General features: G+C 36.8%; 1 protein-coding gene across 2 annotated transcripts in view; it reads right to left on the bottom strand.

The window, feature by feature from the left end:
- The window catches only part of LOC134668112 (RNA/RNP complex-1-interacting phosphatase), a 78417-nt gene that overhangs the window by 12507 nt on the left and 46935 nt on the right, over positions 1-18975 (bottom strand). For both annotated transcript variants that reach the window (XM_063525610.1, XM_063525611.1), the window contains exon 5: positions 14355-14434. In XM_063525610.1, coding sequence (XP_063381680.1) covers positions 14355-14434 — 80 coding nt within the window. The remainder of the gene's footprint in view (positions 1-14354; positions 14435-18975) is intronic.

Here is an 18975-nt window from a genome sequence, read left to right as displayed (position 1 = left end):
CATTTTTGAGATGTTTCCTTAAATAACTTGCTAGGGTGGTCTAATGATTCGAATTGTTGTAATGTTTTGTGACAGGATTTCCTCTTTATACAAAAAGCAGTTACAAGAAGAAGTCACGCCTTTTAAATATTATGTCTACATAATATTTAAAAGGCGTGACTTGTTTATGGGTGATTGCAGCTATGTCTTGTCATGTAAAATTGTAACGTCTGCAATAGGTACTTCATTAAGCTCTCAATTTCCGATCAAAAGCCCCCTCCAGCGACAGCGAAGAAGGCAAGTTGCATCCAAACAGAATTTACAATTCAGTCCATCATCGACATTACCATCTAAAACGGTGCAAATGAGCTCTTTAAGGCCACATCATAAATTATTCATTGTATATGAGATCGCCACCTCCTTGTTTAATATTAAATTTGATTGCCGTTAAAACACCGCAATATTATAAATATTATGAACAAATAATCATAAATAATATCACACTTAATATTTTAATTCTGTATTTTATGTCCATTAAAGTTACTGAACTTAAAATCAAGACCAGGACCTCCGCTTACATGGTCTGTGTTAGTGTTAAAATGGTAATCAATGAGACAGCTGAGTCATCTAAATTAAATTTAACAAAACCCTAAAAGAAGAACTTTGTAATGCAAATTTGCTGACCGAAACTAGTCGGCGATATGTGGCGCCAGCGAGCAAATACATAGTTTAATTATGCATAAAGTCACGATTCAACAAAAATTCAAAGAAAATCTCATCACGGCCTCTACTTGCGTGTGAAACTGTGACGTACATGCCGAGCGGAAAAATTTGCACTTGCACCAATAGAAGAAACTGATACTTACGTACAGAAAAACCAAATATGATAATTGATGATTCACGCATGAAGAAAATAAAACAATAAGAACTAATTATAGGTCGAAGTGAATTATTTCTATCGGAGACTTTGGTTTGCTTCTATACAGTTAAATGATAATTGGTCATTTTATTACGTGGCGCGCCCCTCGCGAGCCTGGCGTGACAGCGGCCACTTTCCAAAATAACGCTGCTCATAAATGAATCAATACTTAATCGATAATCATCGTTTGAAACAGATGCCGAGCCGACTCCTTACGAACCTATTTCAAACTGTAAAATATTTTTATAACTCTGAGGTTAATTTAGTTGCACCTCTGAATCTACCTAACATTCAACGTACATTACACATTACAAATATAATGATAACTGGCTAATAAGATTTATAGATTTGATTGCTTATGACAGATCAATTTCTATGTTTTATTATGTTTAGTTAAGGATAATACCACTTTCTATAATAATATATTTGTAAAAGTGCGTAATCGTGTTTTGTCACGAAATGAGAATTAAAAACATCATCGTTTCAAGTTTGTTATACACAATAAAATTATAATTGTCGAAACGCAATCAACACATGCTTGCCCTTGCCAGATTATATTTGACTCGGCGACTTCGAATCAAACTTTCCAAGTGTTTCCTGTTGCACGGATGTCATTATTTAAAATCTGTCAAAATTGTGTATTTTATTACACAGCAGGCAGATTGGAGCTGCGTGAATTACATGCTTTCTTATTTAATATCAGCCGCATCCACCGTTTGTAGGATAATTTATATCTAGCGGCGTTATCTAGTCGGGAGATCGCTCCCAAGTTATAATCCGAGTATTTTTCAAGTGGCACCGACTGCGACTGCGCCGACCCCACTACGCTACACTGGAAAATTTATGTAACTACCAGGAGGCTTCGCTGCAATTATTATAGCCCTTACACTATGTGACGTAACATACGACCCACCTACAGAAAATAACTAAATCCCCAAATTAATCGATAAATGCCGAGGTTAATGAACAATTGAGTACGCTTTAAAGCTTGGCGTCCATAAAATGACAGATTTACAGGACCATAACACAAGTTACATGACGTGCGATCATAAACTACGCATACAGATTGTTCGATAACATTGCTGCAAATTGAAGAAAAAATATGACGAATTTTCTTATACATTTCGTCTTGACTTCGATTCAATTCCAAGCGGCACGACGAATGATTTTATAGATTTACCGATATCATTTGCATATTTGGACGCTTTTCTTACACGGAGCTGCGTATCCAAGAGCAACTTTCTCGGCACCTAACGCACCGGACCTCACATATGCGGCTCAAACGCATCCATCATGGTAGGAGCGTACATGTCGCTACGTCGGTACTAGAGTACAAGCGCCGAAAATGCCCGGAACAGAGATAATAGGCGACATTCTGATACAACGCGAGATAAGGACAAAGGAGGTTCCCATGAGATCCAGGCCGCCCTAACACACAGAGGTTCTTACAAGATCAGGGGTCAAACGCGGACAAAATACAAATTAAGGACCAAATACCGTTTCAAACAATAAAAAAGAATTTAAAAGGAGTCGAATGTGAGTATAGGCCTGATCGTCGTACCTAATTAAAGACCAACAAAGTTAAAATAAAGAACAAGGTCGGTGTAAATATCGAAAACAAACGGTTTATTATGTAGTTATGGCTTATTGCATAGGCGATGAAATTTTAGTACCCAGAACTTTTAGCCAGACCGGCTTGAGGTCGTGTTTATTACGTGCGAACTGCGCGGCGGACGGTGGCGGAGTGCCGTCGGAAAGCAATTAGCTTTTGATGCATTACCGTCATTTCTCCAATGAATATGTGCATTCCACTATATCTGGTACTCGAGAATAGATTTTATTATTTTTATTTTATTATTCAAAAAAGTTACACAGCATGACAGTATACACCAAGTCACTGCGGAACTACAAGTATATTTAAATATGTATAAACAATATAACAAAAACATTGCGATACAAACATACTACTATATGTTTGATGATGATATTAGTTAGTTGGATTAAAAGCATGAGTAAATATAAAGGCAAATTTTACTAGCCGTAAAACCCTGTACCTAAAACATATGAAAATAGAATACCATATGAGTAGGTACATACATACAAAGATATGTTAGTTAGTAACAGAATAATTAAAAGACAAAGTGGGCTCGACGAATAAAAGGGAATTTAAAGAACAGTACCTGGTCTATGAGAATATTTACTTGGCAATCCCACGGAGAGCGGGCCCGCTGAACTTGTAATATCTTCTTTCTCATAAAAGTCAGTCACTGTCGGTATAACTATGATGCGTAAGGCAGAAGAAACTGGTATTTTTGACTTTAAACAAATTAATTCCAAGGGGACGCGTAGTCGGCCATTACCGCCATTGTCGAAAGTAACCGATTACCAACGTAGACGTACTTCGATCGTAGACGTTCGATATTAGTGTAAAATATCTCAAAAGTCAATGCATGTATGTACCTACTCAAATGGTATTCTATTTTCATTAAGTTGCGACACTTCATGACTACAAGCTAGACTTTAAAGGGCGATAACCGATTGTCGGCACGGCGAAAATGTTTACGGCCACATCTTAACTTATTCACAACAGTGTCCTTATGCTACTCTTAATCAAGTTATAAAACTCTTCATAGCCACGGGCTAGATCGACTATTAAGCCGTATGGCGCATTCAGATTTTAAAATAATATATTGATTCGATATTAACACATATGAATCTAGCTACCAATCGTATATTGTTGCGACAGAGGCGCACAGATATGAATATTCAATCAATACCATATGTTTAAAATCTGAATGGTCCTCCTTAAGTCGTGACGCTCGATGATGTAAAGTTATTACAAAAGCAGTGGCGCCTTCAGCGAGTCGCCATGTGAGTTACAAGATTGGAGAGGCATTTGCAGGACTGTTATAGCCTCTTAGTAGTGCTTTATGAACTTTGATGGAGCCTAATTTCTCTATTAGGTTACTAGGCGTTTGACAAAAACGATCATGTTAACAAGATGATTAATTCCATTGCGTCGGTCTGTAAAAAATAGAAATAAAGATCAAGCGGCTAAAGTAGTAGGTACTAAACGGAAATTGCGAATCTAGAAAACGATTAAAAAGTAAATAGAGCAAGTTGTTTACTCTGAATCCTCGGAGGATAATACCTTTAAATGTCTGTTTCATATCGTAAATCCCATCACAATAATACAGATATTTACAAAATATAAGCAAATACGACTATTCAGAATAAAATTAATAACTTATATTTAGTTGTTTACATGCGAAATAATCAGTAATAATGTTCATAAATATGAAATAAATTGGTATGCACTTGTTAATACATAACATGGCGTATTTCATTACCATCGAGTTGGTTTATTTTATGTTCAAGAGCTTTTCAACACCGATTTTAATGATCATAAAGACTATGCAAACAGCATTGGAATAAAACCAACACACGAGAACTGCGCTTGTGTACAAGGCCAAAGCGATGCAAATGTAAAACAACCTTTTAATAAATAAATTATAATTATTTTTTCGCCGGAAACCTATCTGCAAGATAAAACTTAGTTCACTCTATGACTTCGGTTCATATCAGTTGAAAACAAATTTCGACATAGACAGACAATGCAAAAACGAATAGCACTAAATTATTTATTGTGCACCGAAATCGCCGAAATCATAAAGTGAACTTAAGCCTTGGGCCATTAATGTACGTTATAAATTGTAACGATTATTGTAACTTACAATAATGACTCGATTTCCTATATTCTGTGTGTATGTACTTCAATTGTATAATCAGTACTTAAAAATTGTTTTACAAATAGTGTTTTTATAAGAAAAATATGCAAACAAAACCGTTACGTGTAAGTTATACACTATGCGAAGACAAAAATACCAAGGGAATCTCAGTCATAAATAACAATGTACTCTGGCGCCTTCACCTTAACTGGCGTAGTTCGTCAATATCGTGATGAGTTGTCAATGAATCCCCTACTTTACCATCATAAGAAGGAAGATGGTCATTCCAGTAAGTATAGTAGGTATAGACATTGGAAGTGTTCGGAAACGGGCCCGATCGGCGATGGGTTTCAGCGGAATGTTTACGTCGGGAAACTTTAGGCATTGAAACCACGTCAATGGCCGGATTGGAAGAACCGAGTCCCGAGCCAAGCTTAGGGCACGTGTATGAAAAGGAATATAATATTTCAGTCTCGTTGTTAATGTTTGTAATTGTATTTTAACGTTTTATATTGCTATACTATTGGCCTATTCCTAAAATGCTAGTAGACTTGTAAACAATTGTTTCCATTTGTATGTATTTATTTTTGAGGCATCGGCATGGCTTAGTTCAAATAGGCTTTTAATATTCGTGAAATAAGCCGTTTTATTAATTATAAAGTCGTATATAACGAATAGTAAATGCGTCTATTCTAATGTATAATTCTTATAGGAATTATAGGTATGATTCCTTTTAGATAAAATCTATTACCATCAAATATCATCATTTAATTAATTAGAAGGACAAAGCTTATGGTTCTGCTAGTATATGTAGAAGGTCATCTTATCGGCAATACCCATCCGTCCCTAATACACATTTGACAATTTTCATACTAACTGTATAGGTACCTTACTTGAAACTAACTGTTTAGTACAGTTCAGTTTTAACTATATAGGTACCTACTGTTTATTGACGTTAGAGTCTAAAGTTCAGGTGACACAATATGCGGATTTATTAGTAAGGTGCCAATTTATTCGTAGGTAATCAATTTTAGTCGGCTAAGTTTTTCACACTCAGTTATATACTTAGCGACTTGTTGTGTAGCAGACCCGTTAATTGATAGTTTGTATGGATACATATCCATACCTACATGAACTTGTCAGTCACGAAATATTGACAGATTAGTCAAAACCTCGTCCTAACTCTTATGAACCGATCTGTATGTTATACATTGTTATACATTATATTGTATTGTATGTATGTTATAGATCCAGCCTGCAAAAATTACATCGTCATTAAACCCTCACTATAACGAAGGTAGGGATTGGATGCCACATCACCTTGTTACTTTCCCGATTCAAGTTTTTTTCCCTTGAGTCGTCGGTATGAAAACAGCTTTAAGTAGCTGCTAACTATAAAAGTATGTGGACGAAAAAGTCGGAAATGTAAAGAAAGTGAATAAAGTAAAAAATAATCCTATTACCGAGGGAATTGTCTGAGAAGTTTTCCATGTTTAGAATGTACTTATGACATTTTATACTAAAAATAAAGATGGAACAAAATACGAAGTTTTTAGGTTTATTGTCAGCTGATATATCTACTGTAGCGTAATCAAAGTTCTTATATGCTTTCAAAATATGTATTCCATATTAAGAACCCCTATTTAGAAATACAAGATATGAAAGCTTGTGTTTGATGTGTGTACAGGAACTATATAATTTTTTTACAATGGACGAGACGGCAAAATAAACCACATAAATCGATATACAAAACTACAAACTACACAAATTTTAGGGTTTAAAATAAACAAATTTTAAGCTGGATAATACCAATTGGATCGATAACCGAAGGATAACAAACCAAATCAACATTTAAGTAAATTTATTATTCTAAAAACAAAAAACAATGATACAATAGCGGAGTTGACATTTGAAAGTGGGTGTTAAGCCGCTATTAAACGCTAGCATTAAAATAAATGAATTTTGCAATAGTGTTCTAGCGTCTGGGAGATAGGCCGGAAACGGACTGCACAGCATACCGAAACGTATGCTAACCAGATCTGCCATGAGGCCATAGGCCATGAACGGGTGAATCATGCGGGGCACATCAAACGTACTGCGGCGCCGGTATCAAACCGCAACTACAGTGTACCGAGACGGAACAGTAATCATAGTCATCGTTGTCTTGGGGGATCACCAACGGCTGCAAAACGACCCTCGGAACACGACTGTATATACAGAAATGTTACTTAATCAGCCCAACGTGACAAATTATTTCTAATTAGTAAGCGTCAAACATCAAAAATATTAACTTGCCGCAAACTATTTTAGCAATATTAGTTTCCACAATCAATATTAATGAATGAAATGACTTTTGAATGAATTGTCTTTTTTTTTTCTTCTCTTGCTAAAGATATTGATTTTTGTTAAAAAGGAAAACCCGATTTGCCAAACGTAACGTACCAACCTTACAGTAATAAAATTACACAAATTCACAAACAAACCTAAGCAAATGTTGGGAATCGGATAGGTTTACTCTCCGGAAGCTGTAGGGATACAAATATCTAAAACTTTATTCGTAATCCAGCCTTTAGGTACAAAATTTTCTCTAGCAATGAGTCTTGTATGAGTCTCTATCAAGTCAGGTTTAGTCTGACAACTCTGACACCAACTAAAATACTAGTGTCGTTTTACAGTAATAGCGATTCAACAGTTTAAAACATGTTGGGTAACTACTGTTCATAAACTGTTCGCTGCATCAACTACCCACTAAAAACTGTCTCAATTACATTCTGAATCACAGGCATTAATGTTTTGAACACAACTGTTACGTCTCGATTATGCTGGGTTCCCGGAACGTGTCCTTTGTGGTTATGCCTATTATAACTATACATTAAAATAGTACATGAGTAACATTTACATTGTTTGCGGCGCCTGACAAATAGAGGAGGCTGTGGTTGCTACAATTGTATTATCTAATAAAGTTTTATTGTAATTTGAAATGAAATAGTCCTTTATGTAAGGCTTGGAGGCGATTTGAATGTTAAAGTACTTAACGATTACTGGCTACATTGATGACATCGTATTCGTGTTCCTGAATACTTTTGATCACCAATTCCATATAACAATATTTAAAAAGACGTTCACGATATATGAGATACTATAAAACTGTGTTACTTTGACGTCGAGACCAGTTTAATTTATATAAATTTACTAGAACTACTGAAGTAACATTTAATTCAACATTCTTAAATCTCACTATAATGTTAATTAAAACAAACTAAACATAATTTACACCTATCAAGAATAAGAAGAATTTCAGAACCTGACCTAAACTGTCAGCCAAATTACATCAAGTTGAATTAGAATATGCCTCCATATTCCATAAGTATAACGTGAATAACGTTTTATATGTCAAGTTAAGACATAAGACCAATTAGTTCGGATATGGAATATATTCGGTAGGAATCATTAATCACAACAATGCGTATTCATCAGCTAATAAACATATGTGGGATGTGCAAATTAATCAGGCGCTGGTCGACATCGCATAACAAAACGGCATATGAATATTTACTACGATACCGCATACTACATTTGATCTTGCATATGTCGGCGGCCGATCGTAAGATCCACGGTGTCAGGCACCAAATACTAAATACTCGAAATTTTATTATGAAAAGAATGAGTAATTTTATCATTCAAAACAGCATTAGTCATCTCGCATTAAATTTATGAAACAATTAAGGAACATCATATTTTTCAATTTGTTTCCTGGATTAATTAAAACCCCAATGACACATCGGTGTTGTATTTCGAACATTCCGCTTAAAGTATTTAAATTGTATGAGTAATTTAGTAAATGTTTCAAGTGCCAGCTAAATGTGATTTGCTAAGCAATTAATCCAATTTGCTAGTCTAGTCATGGATAATGTCATACTAAATTGACAACTAAATATTACTATTGCGATCACATAAAATAATTCTTCTACGGTACATTAAATATGGTCCATTACAATAAGTAAAGAGTATGCTGGTCAACAAATAAGAAGTCTGGGCGGCTCAATGCCTCAATGCGATAATATCAGTCCTGACAGATTTCATATTATTGTTGAGACCAAGACTTGAAATTGGTTATCGTGTCACAACACTTACAAAAAAATAAGTAGATACTGGCGCCAAAAACTAAATTGAAAAATTGAGTGAGTACCTAACAAAGATGTTGTACGTCCTTATTTATATAAATAGGATATAACGCTTGAAAATATTGACTATTACTTAGTATCCATCAGAATCGCGGCTACTCGATAATTATATCGACCAACTCGCGCGGAGGTATTTTCACACGCTCGATATTCTGCTGCCCGTGCGACATCCGCTCTCAAATCGTATGTAATTGAGACATTTTCACACACGCGCCACTCTAAACGGTTTTTCAATGATCGGTAATCGATGATGCTACATTTGCCATAAAATTATGTAGATACATATTTAAGGAAACGATAGGCGCTGATTCATATAAGATCAACAAGCGTGTCAATCAAAAGACACAAAGTACGTGCATGCAATAATTATCAAGCAGTATCAACATAATTGAATATTATTAAGTACAGTTTGTAACCGAACCAAAAACAAGTTATCGGTCGACGCAAGAAAATAATCACGTCTAAAACAAGAGCGCGGTCTAATCAAATTATTTACAGTCGCGGTCAAAAACATGTATACACATTTTAACCTTATTCCATTGACATAAGCTAAAGAAGAGTAAACATGTTTATGACCGTAAGTGTATTAAAAGCGTTTCGTAACCGCTTAATTAAGTTATGTACGGCGCAGGTAGAAATTTCGAAAGCTCCAGTATCCCTGATAAGTCCATGAGTATTAATACGTACTTGTCGAATGTCTCAATACGCTCAATCATGCGCATGTGTGGTCTAAACAACTGATTACATACATTACATACCTCTAACATAATAAAAGAATAGGTCGGCCCGATGATTACTCCGAATAAAACGGTGTAACCACTGGTAATAGCCACTTTAGCAGTATTATTAGGGGCATTATAGTAGGATATCGATAATTATTTCCTTATCGACCGTATTACAAGCGATTACGACGTATCTACACTTTGGAGGTACATAATGGAGTTGTACAAGAAATAGTGTTTTACTTAATATTTTCAGTGATGTGATAAAATAAGTAAATTATCATAGTGATAAAGAAACATAATTTACCCAAAGAAAGAGATAAATAACAATGTAGCATATTTGGCAGAATGGGTAAAAAAACACGAAAAATCTTTTCACAGAATGTTGAATTATACATCGCATAAACAGTTTCTATTATTCTAATATTCTCTGTACAGTCGCGTAGAAAAATAACCGACAATGTTGGTGGAAGGCTTAGTGGCAGTAAATTTGGACAATGGCTGGCGGTCGCCGTATTTATGTGTTTGTTATCACGCTAGGAAGTCTCCTATCTTACATTGATTTACACTGGACTTTTACTCGACAAACAATCACAACGAGAGTTTAGTTTCAACACCTTAGCGCGATAAAGTATTTTAAAGGACTTGTGCTCGTAAATCCTGGCTTAGAAATCCTGTAGATCTATGGATCCCGTATTTGTGCCGAGAGTTCGACAAATATTTTGATCATTTGTGATATTTGGAAAGTACGGATTGAAAAATTCTAAACTTTTTGTAAATTTTTAATCGATATTATAACATACATTACCCATAAACAAGTTAAAGAAAAGTCATTTACGCAATTTAGTTTACAGCGATAGTTTTAGGAAGATTTTCACAATGCTTCGAGAACATTATCAACCTGCTACCTACTAACGGCATAATAGCCACTTAACATGTACAATTCTAACACCTTCCGTTAAATTTAATGATCGCGTAAACACCAATTTATATGTATTGTGCTTAAATTTGGAAATTCCAAGCCACGGCTTGACGTCACACGGCTGTTTTAGCAAACAATTAGTCCGTCTTCACAAAGTCACAACAAGGTTTTTTAGTAGCAAGTCTCGACACTGAGAGAACCACCAAAAATAAGAAATGACTTAACACTATGTCAAATTGTCTCGTGATAACTCTCAATCATGCGCTAATCGAAACTTCAACAAAAAATATTAGCGAAAAAATGTTTAAAAGCGGATTTAGCATGACTAGATAATGTACATTGGTACGGTCTCCGATGTATAAATATTAGGTAACGCTACAAAAATGCAATACACTATATCTCATACTCCACAGCTGCATGGCCAGTAGTTTTGATTTTCTACAAAAAGATTAACTGCTTAGCTATTCTACTGACCATAATATTATCAAAAGAACTTGAATTGATATTATAAATCCTGACGGTTGTATCGCCAGACGAGTACAAGCTTAATCCTAGATCAAAGGACGAGCGATGTAACACGTACTTACCAGCAAGCGTAAATAAATTCGTGTTAGGAATAAATTATTGGGAGTCGAACCATAAAAACGTATTAATCGTACAAACCGTACCACCGGCGTCGGTAACAATTTATTGACGGGGTGATGGGTACACGGGCTTGTAATGACGACATGATTGTCGACAGACGACATGGAAACAAGTAAAAATATGGCGGTGATAAATGGACCGGCGAAGGCACGCGAGCCGCGAGCATCATTACGAGCTGATGATCGCCGCCGATCCCAGAGGTCAGGGTGAAGGCCTAGGCTATGATATTGTTGCTTCCATGCGTAACTTCTTGCTGGTATTATTAGCCTGTGTTAGAACAATCATTATATTTTAATGGATTTATTTGATTATTATATTTTATACACATTGTATATTATCAACGAAATTCCGCCTATGTTGCATAACTTCCATGAGACGAAACGCATCTGGCATAAACTACCTACGATGGTAGAACTGTTTTTCGACGAATGTTAATACCTTTATGCGATTTGGTAATATTAGGTTAGAACTGCGACCCCCACGAAAACGAACTGTTGCCAGAAAAGTGGATTAGGTTAGAGTAGAACTGTGACCATAAAATTACGCCAAAGCTACGGGAACCGTAGGTACACTTCCATAACCGGACGCAGATTCTATGAAAACGTGAAAAAAGAAAAGAGAGGCTATATCCGGATACATAAGTTAAACAACTTTGCTTAAATTCCGTAAATTACGAGTAAGCGGAATGCAAGTCGTTTCTTTATCATTCTTCACCATCGAATTCTTATACATCGCTTACAAATACACGTAAGCAATTCCCGTGTCATCAAATTAGTCCTCTAAACATAGTGGTGTCATTAGAGGTATCCCGAGAGGCGAGTAGCGTTACCGTACGGGTGGCGCATTTGTCTATCGTTAACAAACAGATCCGAGGTCCTCTCGCCCGATAACAGACGAACTATCTTAGAAATGCCAATGGTTATTTATGGCGAAGTCGCCCGGCCAAAGGACCCTTGGACGGACAAAAGACTAGACAAATGACGGTGATAATCTTTTCGTTAACTTACAGTTTTACTCTGCTTTATTGGAAATGAAATCTGCTATGGCTATGTTGGTTGTCCTTTGTAGTTTTATCGCTATCAATTAAGTCCCATTAGAGAAACACTTATCCTTGTGTTAATCATCAACTTATACTACAATATTTCTATGTAGAGCTATCACCGTAAACATCGATGGATATTAATGCTCATTTAATTAACGTTTCAAAACCAAATGAGCCAAAGACCATTATCATACTCGATTATTCAATATGTAATAGAGTATCGGGAAATTAATAACTTTTTTTTTTTATTCTTTATTGAAAGAGCTTTGTCACTGAGTGACGATGTCGCTCTGTTTATACTACATAAATCTTATCGTCTACTTAAACCTACATTTACCAGCTTATAAATTAAGTTTGCAGCCTCTGACAACGGCTGGGATAATATATAATTACATCCACCAATCTTAAAAAAGTTATCATCTTCAATCTCTCGGCGAACTGATTCGTTGCGAACACATTCCATTAGGATGTGATATACGTCTTCCTCTACATCACACTCAGAACAATTTGGTGATGGAACTTTACGCATCATGTAAGCAAATTTGTTTAATGGTATGTGTCCACTTCGGAGTCTCATAGCAAGTGCTGTTTCCATACGATTCAGATTACAGTCTTCAAACCAAGGTGCGCGTGGAAGTTGTGGCTGAACCATTTTGTACCATATCCCCTTTTCGCGCGATCTCTGGTCAAAAAACTCGCACCATAGTTCACGACAGTGTACTTTTGACAGTCTGAGACGGTCAGAAAAGGTAGGTATATAATGAAAATCTATCCCGTCGCTATATGCTTCTTTTGCCAGTATATCTACCGTTTCGTTTTCCGTAATGCCAATATGGGATGGAATCCACTGTAGCTTGACGGTCTTAGACTGCATTCCTAACATCAATATTGTTTTCAAAATTGAATAGGCTATCGGTGCTCCTCGAGACTTCGAGGTGCATCGAGCCAAATGTTGGAGCGAGCTTCTTGAATCGGTCAATATTACAAAATTATCTCCCTGAATCGATTGAATTAAAGATAATGCCTCTGCAATAGCAATAAGTTCTATTTGCATGTTTGAAATATCGCTACATATTTTGAATTTCATTGATGAATGAGTTTGAGGATCATATAATGCCGCACCAGCGCATTCTTTATCTTTTGACCCATCCGTGTATATTTGGTAAAATGAATTGTAATTATCGTCCAAGTATTCAAGACAAGCATATTTTAACTGATTGGAGTCGTAAGATTTTTTTGGTTTATTTATACAGTCCAAATTTAACCTGATGATATTAATGCTCATTTAATTAACGTTTCAAAACCAAATGAGCCAAAGACCATTATCATACTCGATTATTCAATATGTAATAGAGTATCGGGAAATTAATAACTTAATAAAATATTTGTTTACAGGGCAGCCGTTGTACGTGACGGCGCGGGCAGCGACAAATGCCTTTCAAATTCCGAGAGCTCGCGTGGGCGGCAGACGACGTCGAACAGCGGCGCTAGATGTGACCGGCTCCAATTGAATCCGAGTACCACCGTAGTACCACTTTAGTGGTTCTATAGACGCGGTGCGGCCTCAGGCGGGCCGCCGGCCCACGCCAAGATTTATAACATTAACCATATTCGGTCTACGAATGGCGCCAATTCGACGGTTCAAATTAAAATCCGCGAAGAACACAAAACGATAACATGAGCTTGGTGCTTTGATCGATGGCTCGCGAGAACTGATTTACGCGCGCCGTATCGGGGCGTAAGCGCATCCTCAGTGACTAGTGCCGCGGGCACGACGTCGGGATCACGACAATCGAACATAAATATACATGAGAAATACTATATGGACACAATTTAATTGCAATCAGTATTTTGAATGAACAATTTGTAAAAGTATAGAATTCTCTTCTAAAAATATTTTAACTAAATATAGAGATATATGAAAATGGAAAATTTTCTACTTCTACATACTTCTGAAATATTCCTATTAAAATATTTTCGCGTATTAATCAAAGCTCACTCAAAACAAACATCTGAGAGCCTTTCTACTCGGTCGGGTTTAAACCTCAAACGAAGATACTCGCATGAAAGGGCAATTAATCGAATGTGAACCTGTAAACTACCAAGTTATCTCTGATATCTATGTTGCTTTACCGCGAGGGAAAAAGGTTTATTTTTGAATAGCCAGGCTACCAGAAAAGTTGGCGTTGGATACGTCAAACGCGGGTACTTACTGTGTCACTTTGTTCTCGGGCGGTATTACTCTGCCAGGCATTAAAATTTTCTTGTGCATAACGCCGGCTTCTCGTAGCTCCTAAAACAAATGAAAAGGCACGTGAACAGAGAGGGATTGTGATTTAAATAGGCTCGTGCTCATAAACGAAGGAATATGAAGTTTTTGTTATCGATCTATAAAAATATACGCAGCTACGACCAAAGGTTTTCTGTATCAATTAAATGACATTATTGCGTCAGACAAAAAAGTGAGCGCCTATTTACCATAAATAAATAAATAGAATTCCAATGAAATACATTTGTATAATTCACACTGCGCGGTGGGCCAGCACCGTGTAATTTATCTATAAGATTTAATTGTTCATAGGTGGATAACAAACAATGTATCACTCTATATTATGTAGGTTAGCATGCAAGTTGTTAAAGAATTAAGCAGGTACTTGAGAAATACCGCGGAATACGAGGCGCTAGAAAGTCGAGAGCTGGGTTATTCCCAGTAGTTACCACCCCCGGTCTCACTTACATTTTATATCAATGGCATATATGTTAAAGTTCCTTGACGACTGCCATCATCTTTCGTATCTAAAGACGCTTTCCTGGTGGCTTGGCTTTTCGAAAGGAGCCCTGGGTACATTTAGTTACCTTATTCGAAGAGTGAAATTGGCATAGAAATTATACTTACGAAAGCAAATGCCATCTGACCTAACCATACCTATGGGATATTTAGTCCTTGTTGTGATTGCATTGCATTATCAGGTTTCCTCATGGTTTTTAGGTTAATCGTAAAAATTTGAGGGGAATGTAATAAATACACACTGAACATAATTATGTACCTATTTCATAACTGCTCTGACAAAATCATCTCACCTGTAGGGCTAACATGGTAGGCTTTTTATTAGGGTTCCGTACCCAAAGGGTAAAACGGGACCCTATTACTAAGACTTCGCTGTCCGTCCGTCCGTCCGTCCGTCTGTCACCAGGCTGTATCTCACGAACCGTGATAGCTAGACAGTTGAAATTTTCACAGATGATGTATTTCTGTTGCCGCTATAACAACAAATACTAAAAACAGAATAAAATAAAGATTTAAATGGGGCTCCCATACAACAAACGTGATTTTTGACCAAAGTTAAGCAACGTCGGGAGTGGTCAGTACTTGGATGGGTGACCGTTTTTTTGCTTTTTGGTACGGAACCCTTGGCCTTCGTGCGCGAGTCCGACTCGCACTTGCCCGGTTTTCATCTGTCATCATGCCTGTCACGTTCTAACAAGTATGTAAGTGCGAAAGTGACGCATGACATGACGAGTGATAAAAATGCGACCATGATACCGTCGCTGGTGTTAAATTGTGTACGCATTCTTAATTTACTCGCACAGTTCGAATGATGCGATACCTACCGAATAGCATCCTGGGTTTGTACAGATGATTGACTAGTGCTAGACTGTACGAAGAAATTACGGCGAGGAGCACTGGGAATTACCCCGAGAGATGCGCCTGCTCCTCACAGATGCTCATCTATCATGGCGGTGCGAATAGAGACAATGCCGCGTGTAATAATCACAATGCTCGTTTACAACCGACCGACTAAGTAATGAATCGGATGTAATAGAGATACATCCACTGCTCATCATTTCATACTTTGAAGATCGCGATTAACACTTCGTAAAGAAAATAAAAATACATTCGTAAATTGCAGCTTTGGACAAAATTGTGTTTATAATAATGACAATGATAATATAGACGAAATTCAGTATGGTGATTACAAAGCAGAGTTAAGCCGACCACTGACTAACAGGCCGCCGGACGATATCGGCCTGTCAGTTAGAACAAAAATTCAACAGTTCCGAACAACTGACCGGCCGATATCGTCCGGCGGACTGTTAGTCAGTGGTCGGCTTTAGTAGTTTTCAGGACCTTGAGGTCGAATTTCAGTAAAACCACATGTTGCATAATAAAATCCACATCTTTTAAACTGAGATACTTATGTATTATCGTAAATATACAAAAACGCAAATCTTACAAGTATTGAGTAAAAGTCGTGCTTGATTCAGGGCTATAACCGCGAAAATCGAAGTTCGCAAATTGCGGGCATTTTTCTCTGTCACTCTAATTACGCCTTCATTGGAGTAAAAGAGAAAGATTCCCGCAATTTGCGAATTTCGGTTTTGGCGGTAGCCCCTCAGCTACAGTGTAAAAGAGTCAAGCGATCACAATGGCACTCTTAACTTTTATTAAGAGACTACGACTACGTAGAATCATACAGTAAAATAAAAATAACGAAACAGCTGCATATGACAGCTACAAAAACAAGTTTGAAACGATCGAGTTTTAATAATTGTAACTGAGTCAATTAAAATTGTAACGCATAGAGATTACACGTAACAAGTGAAGCATAAATGTGTCCGACGACGTAATAATCGAATGGTAAACGCGAGTAATCGCTGTCAGCCGATGACAACTCGTCAGATTATATGTGACGCAACGGAATTGAATCGTTCAATTTAAATAAATCCATACGCTGGTGCTGATGTCAATTTAGAATTTTTGCTTGATTGATATGTATATTTAACTTAGATTATCTCTATTTTTGTAGAGCAGGTAGACATAATAACATCAAAAAACAGTTATATAAAACACTTAGCTAAATGCTGCCGCCCTAACCATAAAAAATACAATAACCCGTTTTGAAACATCATTCAATTATTTACCATGTTCTCGTATGATATGTCGTATTAATTGAAAGACGAACTTTATTGCGCTTATACTTAGAAATGAAAAATAAAGAATGTAGGTTTGCGTTTATGAGTAGGTACCTACAGGTACTTATTTAGAACAGGTAGGTATGTACCGAACTGGAGTTTTTCATTTCCGCACCATTTCACCAAAGGTAAAGCCACTTCACTTGTTTTACTACCATTTTTTATGGATCGGTAGCACCAGTACATTACAGCGATAGTCAAGTAATCAAAGGCAATGAATAATTGCTGGGCAATCTTAACACTAAACTGTCTACAACGATAACATCGGCCAGATTAACCAAGCAAACTAATCAACATAAGGAATAATTGTTTACGGTAATTTAATAATTTTGTTCTGTTTTTACAGCGCAAATCGAACTTTCTACTGAAGGGCTCACGTGTCTATGAGGAACCGTACAAGTAATCCGAGGTGACAGGCGATGACACGGCGGCGGAGCAATTGCTCGACACTCGACAGTCTTGACACCGACCTGTCGTCGACGATCATATCGGAAAGTGTGCAATGCGCGATTAGGAGAGCATACTTTTTACCGAACTGGAGTTTTCCATTCCGCACCATAATCTAACCATAGGAAAATCAACTTCACTTGTTTTTATAAGCATTTTCTATGGATCGGTAGCACCAGTACAACACAGCGATAGTCGAGTAATCAAAGGCAATGAATAATTGCTTGGCAATCTTAATACTAAACTGTCTAGATTCTAGACTACTCTAGAACGATAATATGGGCCAAGCGAACTAATCAACATAAGGAATTGTTTACGGTAATTTAATAATTATGTTTTGTTTTTAACAGCGCAAATCGAACTTTCTACTGAAGGTCTCACGTGTCTATGAGGAACCGTACAAGTAATCCGAGGTGACAGGCGATGACACGGCGGCGGAGCAAGTGCTCGACACTCGACAGTCTTGACACCGACCTGTCGTCGACGATCATATCGGAAAGTATGCAATGCGCGATTAAGAGAGCATACTTTTTTCATAATGTTTTTGCATAAAACGTGGTTAAATTGTAAAGACTAGCGGAGATTTACTTTACAGCTTTTAAGTGATTACGCAGACCGAAGCGTGTAACACTTATTTATTATTTAATTGTTACGCTTGTAACCATACATTTCAATATTTTCAATCATAATATCGTCGGGTGACAAGCTAAAGTCACTAACTAACATCATTGAAATTATTGGACAATAAAGCGTGTGTTACTAGTGTAATAAAGTGCATTGTTACTTAAATTTTTTGATAGTACTTCAGTGAGTGCTTGTCACCCGACGATATTATGGTCACTACAAAGCTTATAGTCGTTTGGAACTGAGTTGCATTGGTTAGGTTTCCTTCAATTATAAACAAAACAAAATTAGTGATATTTTCAAATACTATTATCATGAATTCATAATTCAAAACGTAGTTTTAGTAGGTAAAAAATATGTTTTGCTGTTTTAATTGTACGGCTAATGCCATAAACTGAATAGTTTACCTGTCATATTTTACAGTTATGCACAACGGCTAAAAAGATTTACGCTCTACCATGTACAAGCATTTGCTTAGAACGTAACTGAGAATAGCACTCAACCATCACCAGCAGAGGTAGTTGATTACCCAAAGACAAAGGACTTGATAATTAATGCTCCAGGTCTGGTCAGTTACCACTCGCACTGCCGCGCCGTGAAAACGCCACTTTACGATAGGATTATACTGAAGGATGTATGCAAAGCAATCAGCCATACCTAAGTACGAACAAAGCGTAGTTCGTCGTGGAAACTGTGACTTTGAATCGTAAAACTGAGCATTATTTAACGGCTTCCCGGTATGCTGGCACGCACGGGGCGCCCTGCAGACGCAGATTATGTGCATAACAG

The sequence above is a fragment of the Cydia fagiglandana genome, chromosome 10 (assembly GCF_963556715.1).
Source record: "Cydia fagiglandana chromosome 10, ilCydFagi1.1, whole genome shotgun sequence".
Lineage (NCBI taxonomy): Eukaryota > Metazoa > Arthropoda > Insecta > Lepidoptera > Tortricidae > Cydia > Cydia fagiglandana.
Note: the sequence above shows the minus strand (reverse complement) of the source record. Positions and strands in the feature narration are given on the sequence as shown.